Source organism: Alternaria ventricosa, assembly GCF_023758065.1.
Source record: "Alternaria ventricosa strain BMP 2768 chromosome Unknown scaffold_26, whole genome shotgun sequence".
Taxonomy (NCBI): Eukaryota; Fungi; Ascomycota; class Dothideomycetes; order Pleosporales; family Pleosporaceae; genus Alternaria; species Alternaria ventricosa.
In genome coordinates this window covers 111,146-130,513 of record NW_026055706.1, presented here as the reverse complement: position 1 = coordinate 130,513, position 19,368 = coordinate 111,146, and the positions used below count along the sequence as shown (strand labels likewise).

Here is a 19,368-nt window from a genome sequence, read left to right as displayed (position 1 = left end):
GCTCGGTGGCTGAGATGAGGTTAAACAGCAGGTAATTTGTTGAGATGCCTGAACTGTTCTTTCTGCCGGTAGTGCGGTGGAGTTGTGGTATGAAGGAGGCCAGAGTGGATGCTAGGAAGACACTGGATACTGTCAGTATAGTATACCGAGTACTGCGGAATACATACATGCGAAGCCAGTCTGGTAAATTTAAGACCGGCATGTTGCGAAGCTCGAAAAGCTGCTTATGAGTGTCTACTGCAACACCCTAGAGATGCGAGTTAACTTCCTGACAGCCATCCTCTCAGTACTCCTCGTCTTATACAGATACGATGCTGATGCCTAGCACACTTGAGACATCCAGATATGCAACGCTGATCGCGGGGGCGGCACAGTGCATTAGCGCTGCGCACCCCCTTGCTCACCAGCAAAACCTCCGAACCTACCATCAACCTCAATCCTTCTATATACCACATGAACCACGCAATAACTACAACCATGTCACGCCCCATCTACCTCATCGTCTTCAACTCCCCTCTCTTCCCCGCGCACTGGGGCTTCTGGATCCCGCACCCCTCGCCTAACGACCCTCAAACCGGGACCTATCTCAACGCAACCGGCGATGCAGCAAGTGGGTTCAGCATAGAATTCGAACGTAACTACGAACTTGGTGCTGATGGACGGCGGTATCAACTCATTTCCTTGGGTGACGTGTCAGACGAGCACGTCGTTGACGTGACGGGTGATGGGAAGTGGTCCGTTGACCAAGTTGCGAGAGATCGTCTTGAGGAGGTTGTGCTGGGTGTAAAGCCGCCGGGGCCAAGTTTGGTTGCTGCGGATAGTAAGGTGAGTCTTGTGATGCTGAGTTTCGATGTTGAAAGGCTGACGGATGGGATGTGGTAGGTACCAAGAAAGAAAGTGGAGATAAGGAACTGTCAGACTTGGATACGCGATGCGGTTGCAGCGCTGGTGGAAGCAAAAATCATGGAAGAAGAAGCTTTGCGAATAGTAGAAAAAGCGCCGAAGAACTAATTGAGAAAGATCGACGCGGTTCGATTCTACATACTCAACGATCACCACCAACTTTCCCCCGTGCAAGACCCGGCACGTCGAACATACCAAACCCCCCTCCATAAACCTACCAAATCTTCGGCACAAACATCGGCGTCTCCCTCTTCCACTTCTGATAATCCTTGCGATCCCCATACCTCTTATCATACTTATCCTCACTCAACGGCACCCCACTAACCTTCAACAACAAAAAGCTCACAAAAGCCGGACTAGCCGCACACATACCCGCCACAAGCACCTGTCCCCCAACCCCCCCACTCAATCCCAACGCAGCCTGCGCGGGCTGCCTAACCAGCAACCCCGCCGCCGCAATCGCAATCCCACTCCACAGCGTCGCCTCGCCGAAGTAATTCGGATGCCGAGATTTACTCCACAGACCGTGCGTGAGGAACTCTTCAGAGTGTTTCTTTTGCTTTTTGCCTTGGACCCAGGCGTCCTTTTGTCTATCTGCCACGACCTCAAACGTAAGACCGAAGACGAAGATGGCGAAGCCGAGGATGTCTGTTAGGTAGGGTTTTGAAGATACGGCTTGCCCGAGCAGTGATGTTGCGTAAGCAGACCGAGGAACGGAGTTCACCAGGATAACGGGGAGAGTGCAGAGGGAGACCCATGTTGCCTGAGCGAAGAAGGCGACGAGGAATTTGGGTGGGGAGGTCCGGATGGAGTCGAAACGTGAGTCTTTTCCTTCGTCGCTGGATATGCGTTTGTAGAGGTATGAACCCACTATCATGTCATTGTCAGTATTTCATTCTTTCTTCGAGTTGCAGGTTTACGGGCGAACGTACATCTTGTAGCCCAAATCCCCACCGCAGCGCTCAAAAGCGCCTGTCTCCACCACCACGTGCCCTGCCCCAGGCCCTGGGCGCTGAAATACTCGGTTATACCGCCTGTGATGGTTCCTGCAGCTCTTGCGCGCATGTAGGGCAGGACTAAGCTGAGGGCTGTGCAGGACAGGTATGTGAAGCTGCCAGAGAGGTCATAGTACCGTTCTGTCTGCGCCGCGATGGAGGGAACAGCGACGGCAGCTTGAATGCCATATGCGAGCGCAACAGAGGGAACAAGGGTACGTAGAAGCGGGTTCTTGAACGCGGTCGCACGGAGGAGAGTTTGCAGGAGCGTCATATTGTCCCAAAGCTTCGAAATCAGGAATGCGGTTGAAGAAACTTCGGCGCAACCCAACATATACCCTCAATTCGGAAGACGGAGGATCTTCAGGTACTCTTTATGCACCCTCGCTATTCTACCCAACAAACACAATCATCGGCGGTCCATCCGGCGCATACCGTTGTTGCAAAGCGCCTGGCGATCTAGACTCGTAGTCAGGATCGATGCCGTCATTTCTCGCTTACCTCCACTTGCGACTGGGGTCCGACTGTAAGCTTCCGGATAGCGCGCAGGGCTCGGTGCGTTCGGACGCCGGCGGGCTTCGCATTCAGGATACGAGATCTTGCTTACGTGCATAAGGATGCGTGTTGACGTACTGCATTGAGATCTAGATTTACAGGAAACGCATGTATGGCGAGGGATGGTGAGGAAGCCCGAAGGCGTAACGATACACTCGCAATCACTCGCTCCGCCCCAAAACACCATGCAAGCCGCGTAGCTAACCCAGTACCCTGCGATCCCAACACCAACTCAATCCTCATAGACGCGTCAATGCAGAATACTCCAATACACAAATCCTAGTAACACAACAACAAACACCAGCAACACAGCGATACAATTGACACTACACGACAAACCCGAGAAGATGCCGACTCCCACTTTTCCGAAGACTCTATCTCCTGAACGCGGCTTCGACCTCCTTGGTGCCCCAATCAATCTCCACCTCTCCACTATATACATCTTGGTTGACAGTCGTCATGCGCTCTGATACCTTGTTGTATGTCTTCTCGCATTCCTTGAGGACCTTGAAGACGAGGTCGCGGCTGATAGTCGGGTCGTCGGCATCGCCAAAGTGCTTGTCGACGCGCTTCTTGAGGGCTTCAATGCCTTTGCGGAGTTCCTTAGCGTCGTGGGAGTGGACTAGTTTCTTGAAGACTGAGCGCGAATGGGAGGAGCGTTGGGCAATGGCTTGGGCGCTTGCGCCGGGTTGGGAGAGGAGGGTTTCGGTTGATTCGATGAATTCCTGGATCATGTTAGATCTAGTGGTATGAGATGAGGTTGTTTACTTACCAGAAGTTTGCCCAGTGGCCTCCGGATGACGGCGTCGACATACAGACTCATGTGCTCGCTGTATTCGTCTTGAGCCTTGCCCTTCCAGAATTCTAGGACATTGACCGAGCGGGCATCAACCTCCTCCATGTAGTGGTTCATGTTCTCAATAAGCAGAATGTGGTAGTTGAGCGCCTCCTTGTCTTCGGGATCGCCCTGTCCCTGGGAAGCCATGACGGTGGGCGACTCCTTGGCAATGACCTTCAAGCTCTCGAACATGGCCTTGTTGATCCTTTGGTACGCTTCGTCAACCATGTCGCGAATTTCCAACTTGTCTCCGCCTTCTGAAGCAGGCGGCAACATGTTCTCGATCGCGACAGAGAAGTGCGGGAAGGTCTTCATGAATGAGATGACACCCTTGCGCTTCTTGATCTTGACCTTCGTATCTTCAATGGCCCGTATCTGCTCGTCCAAGAAGCGGCTGAACAGTCCTTGCAAACGTTCGTGTATCTTACGCAGGTTCCTTGTCAGGAAGTCCTGATCCGTCTCTGCGATATCGAGCAACTTCCGGTCGACAGCACAAAGAATGCCTACACCTTGCCTAGGAAGGGTCAGTGAGCAAGCAATGTATAACGTAAATATGACTTACAGAGGATCAGCTTTGGTAGCCCAGTCCACAAGGCTCTGGATCTCAGAGGGCCAGAAAGAGAAGATCTCCTCCATGACACCAGTGACATGTTTTGCCATGACTCGGTCCGCCTCGAACTGCTTACGGATCCAGAGGTTGGGTCCACGACGCGCTTCCGGAGGCGCGGCTTGCACGGCCTCGGGGAAGTCAAGCGAGTCAGTTGAAGTAGCATGAAAGAACTCAGTAATAAAGTTCTGCTCCGTCAAAAGAACCGGACCGGTGTCTTCTAGGATCCTAGCGAAGACGTTGAATGCGTGGAATTTGCCGTCTTGAGCCGCTGGCTTTGCCTTGCCATCTTTGTCCCCCGAAGCTGACCTCAGGCCACGAGCTAGGGTCTGACTTCGCTTAACGGTCAGCTTCCTTGCCGTACCTAGTGTAGAGGTAGTTTCCGGTTCTTTCTCCTGTGCGGTAAAGAGCAATTCTTGCTCCTCGCCAGTGGGCTTTCTTGCAAACCGTCTCCAGGCCAGGATATTGTCGCGAACCTCTTGTTGATACACCTGCGCTGCTTGAGTCTGATACATGCGTAGTAGTGAGTCCCATGCTGCCCTGTCAATTTCCTTTGCGAACAGCATGATTGGGCTCAACATCCATAACTCGTTTCGACCTGCGTCATGCGCTTCTACGTTCCTCTTCAGAGATGGCTCAGATCCCTGATCATCGAGTCTCGAAAGTGCATCTTTCGTCGACAAGAAGGCTGCGCCGAACGTGATTTCCATATGTTTCTTGAGCCTCTCGAGGAACATAGATCCCTCATTGAGGTACCTGTCTCGTTTCTCTTGCAGAGCTTGCATCGTTGCCAAATCGCTATTACCAAATCCTGGTCCACTGCTGATCGTGCCTTGTCGAGCTCCGGCGACGAAAGAAGGGTCGATCGTAATGAGTGCTTTGTAAAGCAGAACCAAAGAAGACTCAATATCCTTGAGCCCGTTGATCTTGCCTATAGGAGCGCGTCTCAATGACTCCAGCTGATCTGATGTGATCGAAATAGTGTCGACTAGCTGCTGAAGTTCGTGCTGCAGTAGCCGCTGGTTTGCAGTCTGCACTTGCAGACCCTGACTCTGTGCTTCGATGAAAGCGATATCATCATTCAAGCTGCTCAGCTCAACGTTGTATAGGGTTAACAGACCCTCAAGCTCATCGCACTCGGCGATCGCGCGGTCCAACATGCGCTCAACAGCCTCTACGCGATCGTCCTTCTGCTCCAGGTGATTTAGCCAGCTCCCTGCCTCGACGCGGGCGATTTCACGTTTGATGTCATTCTCCAGAGACTCGATGTGCTTTGCGGACAGCTCGTTGTTTCCCCATCCCAGCTCAGTCAGCAGGCTCTCAAATTCCAGTCCCCGTTCGTCAATGATGTTCGGATCTATACCAAGCTTGGATATGTTGACAATCTGTTGGTTGGACCGGCGCTTCTTTCGGCGCACCTCGGGCTCAGGCTCAATGTTCCTTGACGCTGCTTTTTCTGGAGGTGGCGGAGCAGGCTGTTCCTCCACTTCTTGGACAGCGCCAGCCACAGTGCGATCACCTGGGCCTGAGACTGTAACAGACGGAACCACCTCGGTACTAACGCGCAGTCGCTCTTTAGATGACCTGTCTGGTATGGATTTGGAGGGCTCTTCGAGTTTCTGCTCAACTTCTTCTTTAGGGGTTTCTTTTGGCGTTTCTTTTGGTGTTGGCCGCTGGGGCACAAACACTGCGCTGACGCCGTCTGCTTCATCGGATTGTTTCGTCTCCTTGTTGAAGAGCTTTGCAGCAGCTCCGCCAGCACGTGGCTTGAATGCGCCTGCCGCCGCTGCTGCCTTGCGGAACTTGGTCGCCGCATTATCGTTAAGCAGCGGCTTCTTGACCATTGGCCCAAGTCCAGGGCGTTCTTGATCCTCAGGCATTGAATTGGTGCGTTCTAGCGGTTCTGGCTCAGGCGCTGTTGGTGGTGTTGCAGGCGCCGCTACTTCCTCAGCTTGTGGTGCTGCTGGTATTGGCGCAGTCGGAATTTGTGGAAGGGGTGATGTGGGAGGAGGCGTAGGCTGTGGTGGTCGAGAAGGCAGTGGGTCTGCGGGAGGCGCGATGTTTTCCTGAGAAACGGGCTTCAGTCTCTCGGGTATCTCCTGAGGTCGTCTCCGCGGCGGTACTTCCAGTGGTGGAGCAGGCGAGCCTGAGGGCGTATGAAATGTTGAGCGTGGCTCTGCGCCTTGGCTATCGACACTTCGTTGTGACATCTGTGACGGACGGGGCTCCATGAGTGGCCTTCTCCTTTGAGGTGGTTCTTCTGGCGGCATGTCGTCGTTTCGTGTGAAGTTTGAACTGGTGTTGCTCTGAGCTGTACCTGGTCGACCAGCGCTTTGGGCTGTTCCAGGCCTGAGACCCCTGGGCGACGGATCTCTCCTAGGCGAGGGGTACCCGTTCTGTCTGCGTGGGTCTGGTGGCGCAATACCTGGAGGTGCGCCGTCTAATGATGGTTCGTCAAGGGATCTGTCCGACCGTTGCGATTGCGCATCCTCGCGTGGCGGCCCGCGCCCTGGACTCAAGCTTGCTGGGAAGTTGCCTGAATCCGGTGTCCGTGGCCGACCAGCGAATTCAGAATTCGAAGATTGTGGGGTCAAGTTGCGAGACGCGAACTGCGGTGGGATAGGGCTTTGTCCCTGGCCAGGACGAGGCCGCATACTATCGCCGCTAGGCCGAGAGCGAATGCTTGGGTCCATTGACCGCTTTTGGCGAAGGTCGGGCATAGATGGCGCGACCGAGACTGAATTCGGCATGAATTGCGGAGGCCTACGGGCGTCATCCCCAGTACTCGGTCTACCCAAATCGTCTGGTCGTCCGGGTCTTCTTGGTGGCCCCCCTAGCTCTCCAGGAGGCCTCCGGAAGTTTGGATTTGCCCCAGGTGGAAGCGCTCTCCCGTCAGATATAGGCGGAGATTCGCCAGGTCTTCTCGGTGGTGGTCCAGGTGACTTTGGAGGCATCGGTCTTTGATCTGGTGGCCCGGGTCGCTTCTGGGACGGACTTTGACCACCCTGACCACTGGCTGCGGCAGCTCGGCCTTCTGGTGACGCGAGATGCGGCTGTCCGTTAGTCAGACTGTTCAGCTCTGTCACGCTGAATCCTGTCAGGATAGGAAAGTCGCCTTTAGTGTACTTGTTGTAGATCTTAACCATACTTCCAATAAAGAACTCCTTCTCCTTTGCCGTGCCCGCTTCCCAGTAGTAAGGTTTGCCTATGGTCACAGTGAAGCCTTTTTCCCCAGCCCATAACTTCCGCTGTGCCTCCTCTTCACTGATGGGATTGAGATGGGTGTAGTTCTCGACAGCAGTAAGCTCCTCCATAGGCCAGGACTTTCCAATGGAGAAGGACCCGTTGGCGTTCTCCCTGGCTTTGTGCAGCTTCACCCTGCCTGTGCTTCGCACTGATATCATGATGATGCGCGCCTTCTTGTTCGACGGGGCCGAGCTCGGCGGTGGAGGGGACTGCGGGTAGCCGCCATCTTCTTGGACGCGAATGTGGGTAATATAGGATTCCTGGACTAGGGTCTGTCAGTCGATGCTACAGCACGTAGAGGTGTATGCCAAGCATATATCCCAAGATGCGCGGGCACTGATGTAGACACGTACGCTGGCCCTGGTCATCCGTTTTGGAGAAGCAGCTTTCGGTGATTCTCTTCCGCTCGTCGTCGAATCGCTCTGCGCGCGACATGCCAGAGGGCGTGGAGCTGGAGGCAGAAGGCGCGCCCCTCGAGCTGCCAGGTGGGCGGCCGGCAGGAGCTCGAGGGTCCCCCGCCCCGTTGGTGTAGTTGCGTGGCCTCCCCTCCATTTTGCTGTGCGGCTATCTGCAAGGCCGATGGGGTAGTTGAAGGTGTGGGTGAACGATGCGCCGATTACTGCCGCCGGGCGCTAGCGAGAGGTCCTCCGGGAGCTGCCATGAATCGCGAAAGGTGGTAATGAGTCTTGCGATGGCCGGGCGATGCGACGTCAACGGGTGGAGCGGCGGTGAGGAGCAATCGGGGTGCTCAATGCGGTAGTCCCGGAACAACTGCTGCCAAGTGCGCCGTTCGAGGGAAGAATGTGGGCGGCGAGTGAAAGAGGCAATGGGGTGGTGTGCGGAGAGGGACGTCTGGCGTCGTGTACTCCATATGAAACGGCAGGCGCGCGGGACAGGGATCACGTTTGGGGCTTAGCGCAGCCGGGGCGCTGAACCATTCCGCCTACCGTACTTTTTTTCTTGCGCGACGTCTGCTACCTTTCACGCCTGCACCACCACTCCACCGCCGCAATCCACGAAACACGACACGCACCGCGCAATGGCTACTGGGAAGGCTTCTAAGAAGTCTAGCGGCGACAAGAAGCAGAAGGCTGCATCGACAGAAATTCCGCAGCTTGAGCTAGTAAAGAAGTTCCTCAAGAAGAAGGGCGAGAAGGATGCTGTCACCAAGATTGACGAGGAGTTTGACCAATGGTGTGCGTCGCCCATGAGCGACAACGATTCTGAGGCCAGCGACGATGAGGAAAGCGCGTCCAGCAGCGACTCAAGCAGCGAGTCTGAGGTAGAGGCAAAGCCAAAGAAGGCCAAGAAGACCGCTGGAAAGAAGGCGGCTGCGAAGGACGATGCTTCCAGCTCATCGAGTTCCTCCGACTCTAGCTCCGACTCTAGCTCCGACTCTTCCAGCTCCAGCTCCGATTCCGATTCCGAATCTGAGAAGGAAAGCGCGCCGGCGAAACCCAAAGCGAAGAAGGCCAAATCCGTGTCTTCATCCTCTGCTTCCTCCTCCAGCGACTCGAGCGACTCCGATAGCAGCTCTGAAGAAGAGCCCGCCAACGTCCCGCTTCCTGACTCCGACTCGTCCGATGCCTCCAGCGACTCTTCGTCCAGCGATTCAGATAGCGATTCGTCTAGCGACAGCAGCTCCGACTCAGAAGCCGAGAAGAAGAAGGACACAAAGGCGAAGAAGAGCAAGAAGGCTGCTTCGGTCTCATCTTCGTCTGCCTCGAGCTCCTCGGACTCTTCAGACTCTAGCGACTCTAGCTCCTCCGACAGCGACTCGGACGAAGAGCCAGCCAAGACGAAGAAGGCCAAGAAGAGCGGAAAGAAGGCTGCCACACCCTCATCCTCGAGCGATTCCAGCTCCTCCGACAGCTCTTCGGACAGCTCTTCGGACAGCTCTTCGGACAGCTCTTCGGACAGCTCCTCCGATTCCGACAGCGACGACGAGAAGAAACCCGCAGCGCTCGAGCGCAAGGCCTCTGGCAGCGACTCGTCTCAGACTTTGCCAGCAACATCCCCCGAGCCAAAGAACAACAAGCGCAAGGCCGGCTCTCCTTCACAAGACGCTCCCAAGTCAAAGCGAAGCCACGTCGAGAACCGATTCCAGCGCATCAAGCCCGACGTCGTAGTCGACCCCAACCTCGCAAGCAACGCCTACGTTTCTTACGATTACGCCGACCGCGCGCATGCCAAGTTGATCGTCACCAAGGGCAAGGGCTTCACCAAGGAGAAGAACAAGGGAAAGAGGGGCTCGTACAGGGGTGGCATGATTGACACCTCTGGCGGCAAGGGCTTCAAGTTTGAGGATTGAGCGTCATAACCGGATATAGATGGGAGACGATTCGCAAAGCATTTTCACGAGTAGAAAGAGGATATGCGCCTTGGCGTGTAAGAATAAGGCGAACACGGAGTTATGTATACCAAAAGCAGCATACCCTTAATTGGCGACACTAGTACGAGACTTTGGTCGACTGAGGGTCGGATTACTGTGTTGAAAGTTTGAGTTTATAGATTTGTACAGTTCTAATCGTACATTGCATATGCACATTTCTAGTTCATCCATGTGTGCCAGTCCGTCTCTTAATGTTCTTCATTTCATCCGAGAAGACTCCGGTTTCGTGTCGCGATGTCAGTGATTCCGTATTGCGCCCCTCATCGCTTGTAGACTGTAGCAGCGCGTCATCCTTCCAGTCATCATGCCCTCCAATGTCTGAAATCGCACCTCGCACACTTCCATCTTACTCCAACCAACCAACCCCATCCCTCATCCTCAAGCCTTCTCCCCACCCTCCTCCTCAAACTCCACTGGCAAATTCATACCCACTCTCCTCGCACTCAGCCTAACCCTCTCCTCCTCCGTCATACCCATACCCGGGTTATACCGCTCCAGCAGCGTCGAATGCATCCGTTGCGCCTGCACATATTGTATGAATTGCTCCGCCTGTTGTAATTGACTTTGCGCGTTGGCATTGGGATTCGATTGCGAAAGTGTCGAGCGTATGCGCTGTTGCAGTTTTGAAGGTGCGGAGAGCTTTTGGTGTTGGGTGCGGGTTAATTGGGGGGTGGAGGGGAGTTCGCGGAGGAGGCGCCGGTAGATGGAGAGGATTTGGGGGGTGGCGGGGGGTGCCATTGTGGGTGGTGGAGGTATTTGACTTGATTTGAGAGATTTAATGTATCGGGGAGGTATCGTGGTCTTCAGGATGTGGTGATTTGTCGATGTGGTGTTGGAGAAGTTCACCACACGGAAGTGCTGCGGCGAAAAGATGCGGAAGAGCTTGGACCAGTCGTGAACTTCAGATGCACCACCACTGTTCCTGGGCTGTCTTCTTGTACGAACGTGATGAACAACTTACCGCCAAGCTCGCGATACGTATGCCGCAGCTGCATACAACGGCTGTCGCGCCCGCAGCCTACACACCTCACGCGATCGCAAGTGCGCCTACAGTCCACTGAAGCATCTCAAGATGATGCGCCCAACGCGAAGTTACGGATACAGAAGCACTGGAATGGTGATGGGAAGGCAAAGTTCAGGCCGACTGCGCCAACACGCAGTATACTGCATATGAGCAAGACGGAAAATAAGCTCCGCCTGGAATTGTCGGACGAGCAAAAACCCTCTGCGGAGGACCTTGAACGAGTAGCGAATGAACCGCGACCTCTTACAATGCGCGAGAGACGGCAAACGAACAGAGATGCACCCATGACCACCGCACAAATGCGAGCAATGCGCGAGAGTCGAAGACAAAAGAGGGAATTAGAGATGGAGAAATTAAGAGAAGAAGGGAAAGACATGGAACTAGCGCAGATGAACACACCTCACAAACCTCTCATCAAAAAGCCAAAGAGTGTTGTCATTCGCAAATGGGAGACGAATTTTCCTGCTGGTCGTAAGAAATCGTTCCAGGACGAGTTAATACCCTCTGCGCCATCAGCGCCCTTGGGCAGACGACCAAAATCCGAGACGATAGCAGATTCAGCGCCTGAGACACCAATCACTTCGCTCTCGCTCAATCTCAACAAATTACAAGACTTCAATTGGTACTGGGACACTTTCCCACCAACTGTCGCACAGAAAACGACTGCAAACCACTTCTTCACTACCCACGGTCGGAACGCAAAGTTACTACGGAGCGTAGCTCAATTCCGTCTCTTCCCTGAGTCTGACGTGCCGGAAGTGGCTTTCGTCGGTCGTTCCAACGTCGGCAAGAGTTCTCTGTTGAACGCTGTCGTAAACGCCGATATCAAAGCACTGCTAGCACGTACCTCATCCACGCCCGGCTTCACCAAAACAATGAACCTCTACGGTCTCGGCGCCGGCAACGGCGTGACTATCAAGAAACAAGGGCAAGATCGTGAAAAGATCGTCGGCCTCGGTGGTCTAACCATTGTGGACATGCCCGGTTATGGCGAAGGTTCACTCGCGTCCTGGGGTACGGAGATCATGAAGTACATCACCAACCGCAAGCAACTCCGCCGCGTCTTCCTCTTGATCGACGCTGAACACGGTATCAAAGATAAAGATCGCTCTCTGCTCGCTTCCCTGCGTCTAGCGGGTGTAAGTCACCAAGTCATTCTTTCCAAGCTAGACAAACTATACATTCCCGCTGCCAAAGAGATTAAACGCCATGATGGCAAAGTGCTGCGTCGCTTGTCGCCGAAAGGTAGTCCCGAGGAGCTCAGAAAGGCGATGGAGAAGTTGAAATACGACATCCAGCCGCCGGTCGGAGGCGGTGCGCTAGGAGAGATTCTAGGTGTGAGCGCGGAGACGCTGGTCGAAGGGAAGAGGTTGGGTGTTGATCACGTGCGGTTCGCTGTGCTGAAGGCTGCGGGGTTGGATCAGAAGTTTAGGAAGGAGAGGAAGATGCAAGCGGAGAGAGCTGAGAAAAGGGCACTCGAGTCGGGCGATTTTGAATAAGTCACTGATTTACCCAATACACCGTTCTCCCAACACACGCGAACTTTACAACCTCGCCTTCACCCCCTTTCCTGGTATCTCCGGCAGTCCCCCATCCAAATCCTTCGGTATCAAATGTTCCACATCCCCTAAGTTGAGATACCGCGGATGGCACTGCTCCAACGACGTTATACCCAACAATCTCATCGTCGTTTCCAACTCATCTTTCATGATGTCAATAAAGTGCTCCACACCTTCTTGCCCATACGTCAGCGAATACAAAAAAGGCCGACCCATTCCAACAGCTTTGGCCCCTAGACACAGCGCTTTCACTATGTCGGTTCCGCGCCGGACACCGCAATCGAGGTAGACTTCTAGGCTGGAGAAGACTTCGGGGGCGTGGCGTCGGATTTCGAGGAGGATTAGGAGGGAGGGCGGGGAACTGTTGTTTTTTTGTTAGCAAAACGCTCTATCGTTTTGTGAATTTGAAAAGGGAAGGCGGGGGTGGACATACGTATCCAGATTTCTCCCTCCATGGTTCGTTATTACGATACCATCCAACCCGTATTTGACAGCTAGTACCGCGTCCTCAACTGTCTGCACTCCTTTCGCTACTATGGGTAGTTTAGTTGCTTTCCGCAGCCAGGCAATATCATCCCAGTTAAACGTGTCGTCTATGTATGTGCCCATGGTGCGGCCGAGACCACCGCCTTTCTTGTCGTTTGTGGCGGCCGCGCCGCTGATGGCGGCTTTGGCGAAGGTCGCGGATTCGACTTTTACGCGCTCGTCCCCTTCTGTGGTACGGGGTTAGCATCAGTCTCCGGGTGCTGGGATAGGACATACCTCGTTTCCCCTGCACAGGTCCATCAATGGTAAACCACACGCCCTTAATCCCGTTCTTTTCCGCATCTTTGAGGAGAGCTTCAGATGCTTTCCGGTCTTTGTTGACGTAGAGTTGGAAGAAGAAGGGTATGGAATCTTTCTTCACACTCCCCGTAATCTCCTGCATGGTGAAGGATGCATTTGTTGAGATCTGGCAGCTCGCGTTAGCACATCATCTTTCTCACCTTCTCATCCTTCAGCTCATAAACCAAGGGATGGGTCAACATACACACTGCGCAACCCCCCTCCCCTCACACCCCCTCGCCAACGCCCTCTCTCCCTCTGGATGCGCCAACCTCGCCATCGCAGCCGGACTAACAAAGAACGGCAGTTCCACACTCTGTCCCAGCATCTTCGTTCTCGTATCTACATGCCGGATATTTCTCAATAATCGTGGTCGAAACCATATCCGATCAAACATGCTCTTGTTCGCGTCCCGCGTTACCAGATTCGTGGCGCCGCTGGAGTAAAAGGCCCATGCCTTTTTGCCCAGGACTTTTTCGGCGACGGCCTCGAAGTCGTAGCTATTTATCAAACTACTGAGCAGCGGCTTTGAGGCGATCGATAGGGCGGGCTGGGCGGATTCGGTTGGGGGTGGTTTTAGAAGGTCGTAGGAGGGTGTTGAGGACGAGACTTTGCCGATGCGTTTGCTTGGAGCGAGAGTCTTGGATATCAAAGTGGGTGAGTGGACGGAGTTGTAGGTTAGAGAGGCGTCGAGGCCGGCTTGTTTGGTTATTACTGGGTTGTTGTCAGCGGCGGTTTTCCCAGAAAGATGCTGTCTATAACTGGATGTGTTTTGGTGAGAAACCGCAGAAGGGAACGGCAAGAAAGTCCAGTTCTATCGGTTTCCTTCAAAAACAACACGACTAGAACCAACACGAAGATAAACTTCAGTAGCAGGTACTGAATGCACTCACTCTCATTGCCACCAGGATGACTTGGTATGAAATCTGTTATGTCCCAAACCACATCATCTACCACTATCCAACAGTCCTGTTCACTGGCATGCTTCTTGATCTCTTCCACGGAAACGAGTCTGTCCACCATGTTGTCAAGAGTGCTGCAATAGTTCGCGACAATTGAATCGTACTAAACATGCAGGTAGCTTCGAAACGTATGTATTGTTCGCGAGGCTGTCAATTGGCGCGGTAGCCACCTCGCTAGTCGATCTACCGACGTGACTGCGGAGAAGTGGGTCCGGCGAAACGCCGATGGCTCGCAGGCAGCGACGAGCATCTAACAACCGCAACCGCGGCCGACATCACTAACACTGGCAAGCACCTAATGATTACGGATACAGTGAGCCGTGTGGAGAAGGTGTCGCGAGCAATATGCCTGCATCACAAGGGCATACAGTCGGCCGAAGCACCGCTCCGATGGTTGCAGAGCGCGATCCGTATATGAGTAAAGTTTGTTTGGCAGAGCCGCATGCCATCTCACACTTACCCAGTTCATCAAAATCGCAATGCGCATTCTTATCACAGGCGCCGCCGGCTTCATCGGTCAACTCGTAGCAAAGAAGCTGCTCGACGATGAGAAAGCAGCGCATTCTCTCATCCTCACCGACATCATTGAACCACCCATCCCATCAGATGGGCGATCCTCAACACGAGCACAAGCCATCAAGGCAGACTTATGTTCAGAAGCAGATGCTGTCGTCACTAAAGACATAGAAGCCGTCTATGTCTTCCACGGCATCATGTCCTCAGGCGCAGAAGCCGATTTCGAGCTGGGCATGAGAGCAAACTTCGATGCTACTCGCGCACTGCTCGAATCTATCCGGAAGACGTGTCCAGGGGCCAGAGTAATATACGCGTCAAGTCAGGCAGTGTACAACAACTCTGTCACATTACCCGTCACGGAATCTCAGATGCCGACACCAGAGACAAGCTACGGCGCGGAGAAGATGATGTGCGAGTACCTCATCACTGAGTACACACGACGCGGCTTCATCGACGGCATCTCGCTTCGCTTCCCTACTGTCTCGGTACGGCCGGGCAAGCCCACGGCTGCGGCGAGTTCGTTCATCAGCGGTATGATTCGCGAACCGATGAACGGCATCAAATGTGTTATCCCGCTAGAGGATAAGCAATGGCGACATTGGCTATGCTCTCCCAGGATATTAGTCCAAAATCTCGTCTACGCCGCTACGGACTTCGACATCAATCGCCTCGCCAAGTTTGATCGCTGCCTCAACTTTCCTGGCATCGGCGTCTCGGTGCAGGATATGATGGACTCTCTTGCGAGAGTAGGAGGTAGCGATAAGCTTGAACTGCTTGAGATGAAGGACGAACCTACGTGCAAGAAGATTCTATACTCATGGCCTGCTGAGTTTGACAACACTAAGGCTCTGGACCTTGGCTTCGTGAGAGATACTGGGTTTGACCAGATCGTTCGAGATTATGTGGAGGCTTTCGCACCAAAACAAACTGTGAAGGCAACCGGGCAGGCGAGCCAGAAGGTTGAGAGTGTACATGTCAATACTGTAGAAGTCGCAGCATAATATACCAAATCACGATTCATTCGAAAAATTAACACAGCCGTCCTGCCGCCGTTCCAACACTCTCTTATGACATCCAGATCATTGGGTAGAAATGTTCACGTCTGCAAAAATACATGCCAAAGAATTCTCACATGCGTTTAAATGATCGGTTCACTTTTATCCTACGCAGACTGTCTTGTTCTGCGATAACACCAATATCGCGTGCAGTACAGCTTTACCCACTGTCGGTGACTGAGTGCACATGCTGCCCGTCGGCACGTTCCATCACGACCCTGTTCGGCTATACATGAAGCACCGCGATCGGCGCATCCCCGGTCCTCCCCTCATCTCTCATCCACATCATTGCCAACTCGCTCAGATACCGATAGCTTAGCATGCAAGCAACAGTGCAGTATGTCTCGGCCAAAACGCCGTGGTCCAGAGGCTTGGCTGGTGGCCATGACACCTGCTATGCATGTGCGACTTGCATGGACGACCTTACCCGGCCGGGAGACATAGCTAGATGCGGGAACCCCCGCATCTTATCCCACACTAAGCTAGCCAACGCCAGCAGGTAAGACGACGACGTGACGATATGGATCCGGGGTAGGAGTATAAGACGCTGTTTACCCCAGGTTCGTGGGGTAGCGTTAATCTGACCTTACCCTCAATCGTCACTACCACGAAGTCTTCGTCCAACTCATCACCATGGACGTCGAAAAGCACTCCCTGGAGAAGGATGTAGCATGCGAATATATCGAAGCTACAAACGAATCTCGCAACTCCGTTCCCGAGATCCTGCGCAACCACACACCTGAGCAACTCACCGCCCTTGAGAAGAAGCTCGTGCGAAAGATCGACTTCCGAGCTCTCCCCATCTTGATCGTCCTCTTCTTGCTCAACGTCCTTGATCGGAATGCTATCGCCAACGCACGCCTCGGAGGTCTGGAAGCCACACTAGGCATCGACGATGTGGAGTATCAGACTGCCGTCATGGTGCTTTGGGCTGGTTACATCTCCATGATGATTCCGTCGAACATGCTTCTTTCCATCTTCAAGCCTAGGCTGTATCTGCCTACAGTCGTCATCATTTGGGGCATTGTATCTGGGGCTACAGGATTCGTTCAAAACCACGCCGGTCTAGTCGCCTTGAGATTCCTGGTCGGTGTAACGGAAGCCCCGTATTTCCCCGGATGTATCTTCTTCCTCTCATGCTGGTACACCCGGAAAGAGCTACCAAGTCGTATCGCCACGTTTTACTCCGGATACACACTGTCCTCGGCTTTTGGTGGGTTGATCGCAGCGGGTATTGTCGACGGCATGGAAGGACTTGGTGGCTACCCCTCCTGGCGCTGGATTTTCATTCTTGAGGGGGCTCTGACGATCGTTATGGCCTTTGCTGGATATGCGCTTCTTCCAAACTACCCTTCGAACACCTCTTTCTTGTCGCCCGAAGAGACTGCTATGGCACAGTGGCGACTAGACCGCGAAAACGATGGCGTAGCAGATGAAGTAAACGAATCAGTCTTCGTTGGACTGAAGCAGGCTTTCTCTGATCCGAAAGTGGTATGTATCTCTTCTTTCTTGCCTATTGAGCGTCAATGTCGGAAAGACGTAACCTAGTATGCTTTGCTGACTCTGAATGCACCTCTAGCCACTTCTCGTCTTCATCCAGACATGCGCCGTCGTATCCATGAGCTTCACCTACTTCTTCCCATCCATCGTCCAGACACTCGGCTTCCCCCGCGTCGAGACCCTCTTACTCACAGCACCACCCTATTTCCTGGCCTTCATCTTCTCGGTCGCAAATTCGTGGCACTCTGGACGATCCGGCGAGCATTGCTTCCACATTGTCGCCGCATGCGTCATCTCCGCGGTTGGTCAGATCATCTCCATGTCAACATACCAGACTGGCCCTCGCTACTTCGCCATGTTCCTACAAGCTATGGGATCATTCTCCGCTTTTCAGCTCATCTTGCCTTGGGTTTCCGCAACGGTTGCGCGACCGAAAGCGAAGAGGGCTGTTACACTTGCCCTGGCGACGGCTGTGTCGAATGCGACGAATATTGCGACTGCTTACCTATACCCCGCGTGGAGCGCACCGTAAGTCTTCTCCATATTCCAAATGAACAATCACTAACTCAACAATTTAGCCTTTACCGCATGGGCTGCATTGTCTTAACAGTAGCACTCCTTTGCTGCGCAACGGCGTCACTCATACTACGCTTCTGGCTGCAGAAGCTGAATCGCAAATCCGACCAGGCTGTAGGCTTGGAGGGTGTCGCCAATGGACCCGGCCTTCTTTTCCGCTACACTCTGTAGATAGGCCGTAGGCAGACATCCGGTTCAGAATGTAGCTCCTTCTGGAATGACGATAGCCACTCTTCTGACTAAAGCCGATGTGACACTATCGCGTGATAGATCGAAAACTGATCTCCGACCCTGTCTACCACTTGCGCTAAATGTGTTGCTCTAATGAGTACATCATCCGATAATGGCCACGTGGGCGTGGGATGCGGAAACATCGCCAAGTAGCATCCGTCGTCACTCGTTTCAAACCATGCCATCACCTGTGTCAAGGCATCCTTCGTATACTATTCTCGTTGCTGCTTTCCGGAAACGTTGCTGAATGGTGTTGCATCGACGGAGCAGCTCCCAATCACGCGTTAGCGTAATGATCCTGCGCACGGGCCGCGGGGGAGGAGAGCCGTCTCCTGCCGCGGAACCTCATCTTCCATCCTTCTACTTCATTCTGACACTACTCCATGTTTCAAACATCTCGGTCAAAGCTTGAACAGCACGCGATAGACAGGCTATCTATCGGTGAAATGAAGACGAGGTCGAGTCGACAGCGGTGCTGTTACTCCTGCAGCGTGGGGGCGAGAGCGCGGAGGCTGAACTGGCAGGTGCTTCGCCAAAGCTGTTTCAGCCTTGCATACTCGAAGTACTGCGCCCCAGCCTCCTGATGCTTTCCAGTATACAAAATAAAAAGATCTGTTAGAAGATAGTCGTAAAGAACTACACTCAGCCAGCGTACTTTCTGCTTTACCACAGTCGTTCGTCGCAAACGTGGTGTGAAGCTTTACCCAATACCACCTACTCCCGTACAGCGCACACAGTTAACCCCGAAACGCCATCAAGACATGCAGTCTCCCTCCAAAGGCACTAAAAAGCCCAACTTGACCCGGGAAATATTAGAAGGTGAGGGCATTTACTTCTATGAGCATGTCCACAAGAGGAACTCTTTGCCTAAGTGGCTCCGTCCCATACATTGGGAGATGAGATTTTTGCGCACAAAAGTCCCAAGGAAAAAAAGAAAGAAGTTTGTCGCCGAGCTCGAGACGTTCCAACGTTCAGGTCAAGATGGGGCTATCGCATCGCAATCACTCTGGAGATTGAAACCCAACAGGAATCAATATCTTCGCGAGGAGAGCTTCGACGAAGAAGACAGCCTAGCAGCAGAGACAACAAAAGTACTGGAAAATTGTCGGAAAGTCAAGGAACGGGCGATATATCTTCGTGGGAGGAACGAGAAGGAATCCGCATGGGCGGAGTTCCTAGGATTGAGCTTCTTCAAAACATACATGGAGGTACATGGCACTCCAGACGAGCACAGGTATGCACATTTGTAATGCTTTCAAAGTCTCTTCATTGACTTTTTCTAGCTTTTTGTTTGATCGATGGGAACTGTAAGCAATACGGTGGCGCCTCACAAATCAGGCTAACTTTGATAGGCATGCCGATGTTCATTGGAACGAACGCTTCCCGAGGAATGATTGCGTGATACGAGTGCGTACTGGACCGAAGCCGGACGTGACCTACTCATTCCCTATTCTCGATCCCTCACACAAGATATCAAAATTCCACCGTTTTGACCCTAAAGTCGAAAACTTCACGCTTCCTGTCCTTAGCGAACTCCGGAAGGCATCCGGATGTAGCCTAATCTCGTCACCGACATCTGCATTG

At 53.4% G+C, this 19,368-nt stretch overlaps 7 protein-coding genes across 7 annotated transcripts; 4 read left to right on the top strand and 3 right to left on the bottom strand.

Moving 5' to 3' along the window:
- Positions 1 to 1,117: 1,117 nt before the first annotated feature.
- J4E93_010023 (uncharacterized protein) lies at positions 1,118 to 2,172 on the bottom strand (the record flags this gene model as incomplete). The annotated part of the gene is made up of 2 exons (XM_049347910.1): positions 1,118 to 1,773; positions 1,836 to 2,172. The coding sequence occupies 2 exons, from the start codon at positions 2,170 to 2,172 to the stop codon at positions 1,118 to 1,120; spliced, it is 993 nt and encodes a 330-aa protein (XP_049194887.1).
- Positions 2,173 to 2,827: 655 nt separating this feature from the next.
- J4E93_010022 (uncharacterized protein) lies at positions 2,828 to 7,579 on the bottom strand (the record flags this gene model as incomplete). The annotated part of the gene is made up of 4 exons (XM_049347909.1): positions 2,828 to 3,178; positions 3,226 to 3,805; positions 3,854 to 7,409; positions 7,498 to 7,579. The coding sequence occupies 4 exons, from the start codon at positions 7,577 to 7,579 to the stop codon at positions 2,828 to 2,830; spliced, it is 4,569 nt and encodes a 1,522-aa protein (XP_049194886.1).
- Positions 7,580 to 8,183: 604 nt separating this feature from the next.
- On the top strand, positions 8,184 to 9,455 carry J4E93_010021 (uncharacterized protein; the record flags this gene model as incomplete). The annotated part of the gene is made up of 1 exon (XM_049347908.1): positions 8,184 to 9,455. The coding sequence occupies one exon, from the start codon at positions 8,184 to 8,186 to the stop codon at positions 9,453 to 9,455; it is 1,272 nt and encodes a 423-aa protein (XP_049194885.1).
- Positions 9,456 to 10,484: 1,029 nt separating this feature from the next.
- Positions 10,485 to 12,059, top strand: J4E93_010020 (uncharacterized protein; the record flags this gene model as incomplete). The annotated part of the gene is made up of 1 exon (XM_049347907.1): positions 10,485 to 12,059. One exon carries the CDS (start codon positions 10,485 to 10,487, stop codon positions 12,057 to 12,059), a length of 1,575 nt encoding a protein of 524 aa, XP_049194884.1.
- Positions 12,060 to 12,104: 45 nt separating this feature from the next.
- J4E93_010019 (uncharacterized protein) lies at positions 12,105 to 13,047 on the bottom strand (the record flags this gene model as incomplete). Its single annotated transcript, XM_049347906.1, has 3 exons — positions 12,105 to 12,480; positions 12,553 to 12,832; positions 12,882 to 13,047. The coding sequence occupies 3 exons, from the start codon at positions 13,045 to 13,047 to the stop codon at positions 12,105 to 12,107; spliced, it is 822 nt and encodes a 273-aa protein (XP_049194883.1).
- Positions 13,048 to 14,385: 1,338 nt separating this feature from the next.
- On the top strand, positions 14,386 to 15,423 carry J4E93_010018 (uncharacterized protein; the record flags this gene model as incomplete). The annotated part of the gene is made up of 1 exon (XM_049347905.1): positions 14,386 to 15,423. The coding sequence occupies one exon, from the start codon at positions 14,386 to 14,388 to the stop codon at positions 15,421 to 15,423; it is 1,038 nt and encodes a 345-aa protein (XP_049194882.1).
- Positions 15,424 to 16,110: 687 nt separating this feature from the next.
- Positions 16,111 to 17,724, top strand: J4E93_010017 (uncharacterized protein; the record flags this gene model as incomplete). The annotated part of the gene is made up of 3 exons (XM_049347904.1): positions 16,111 to 16,968; positions 17,057 to 17,505; positions 17,556 to 17,724. 3 exons carry the CDS (start codon positions 16,111 to 16,113, stop codon positions 17,722 to 17,724), a joined length of 1,476 nt encoding a protein of 491 aa, XP_049194881.1.
- Positions 17,725 to 19,368: the final 1,644 nt, after the last annotated feature.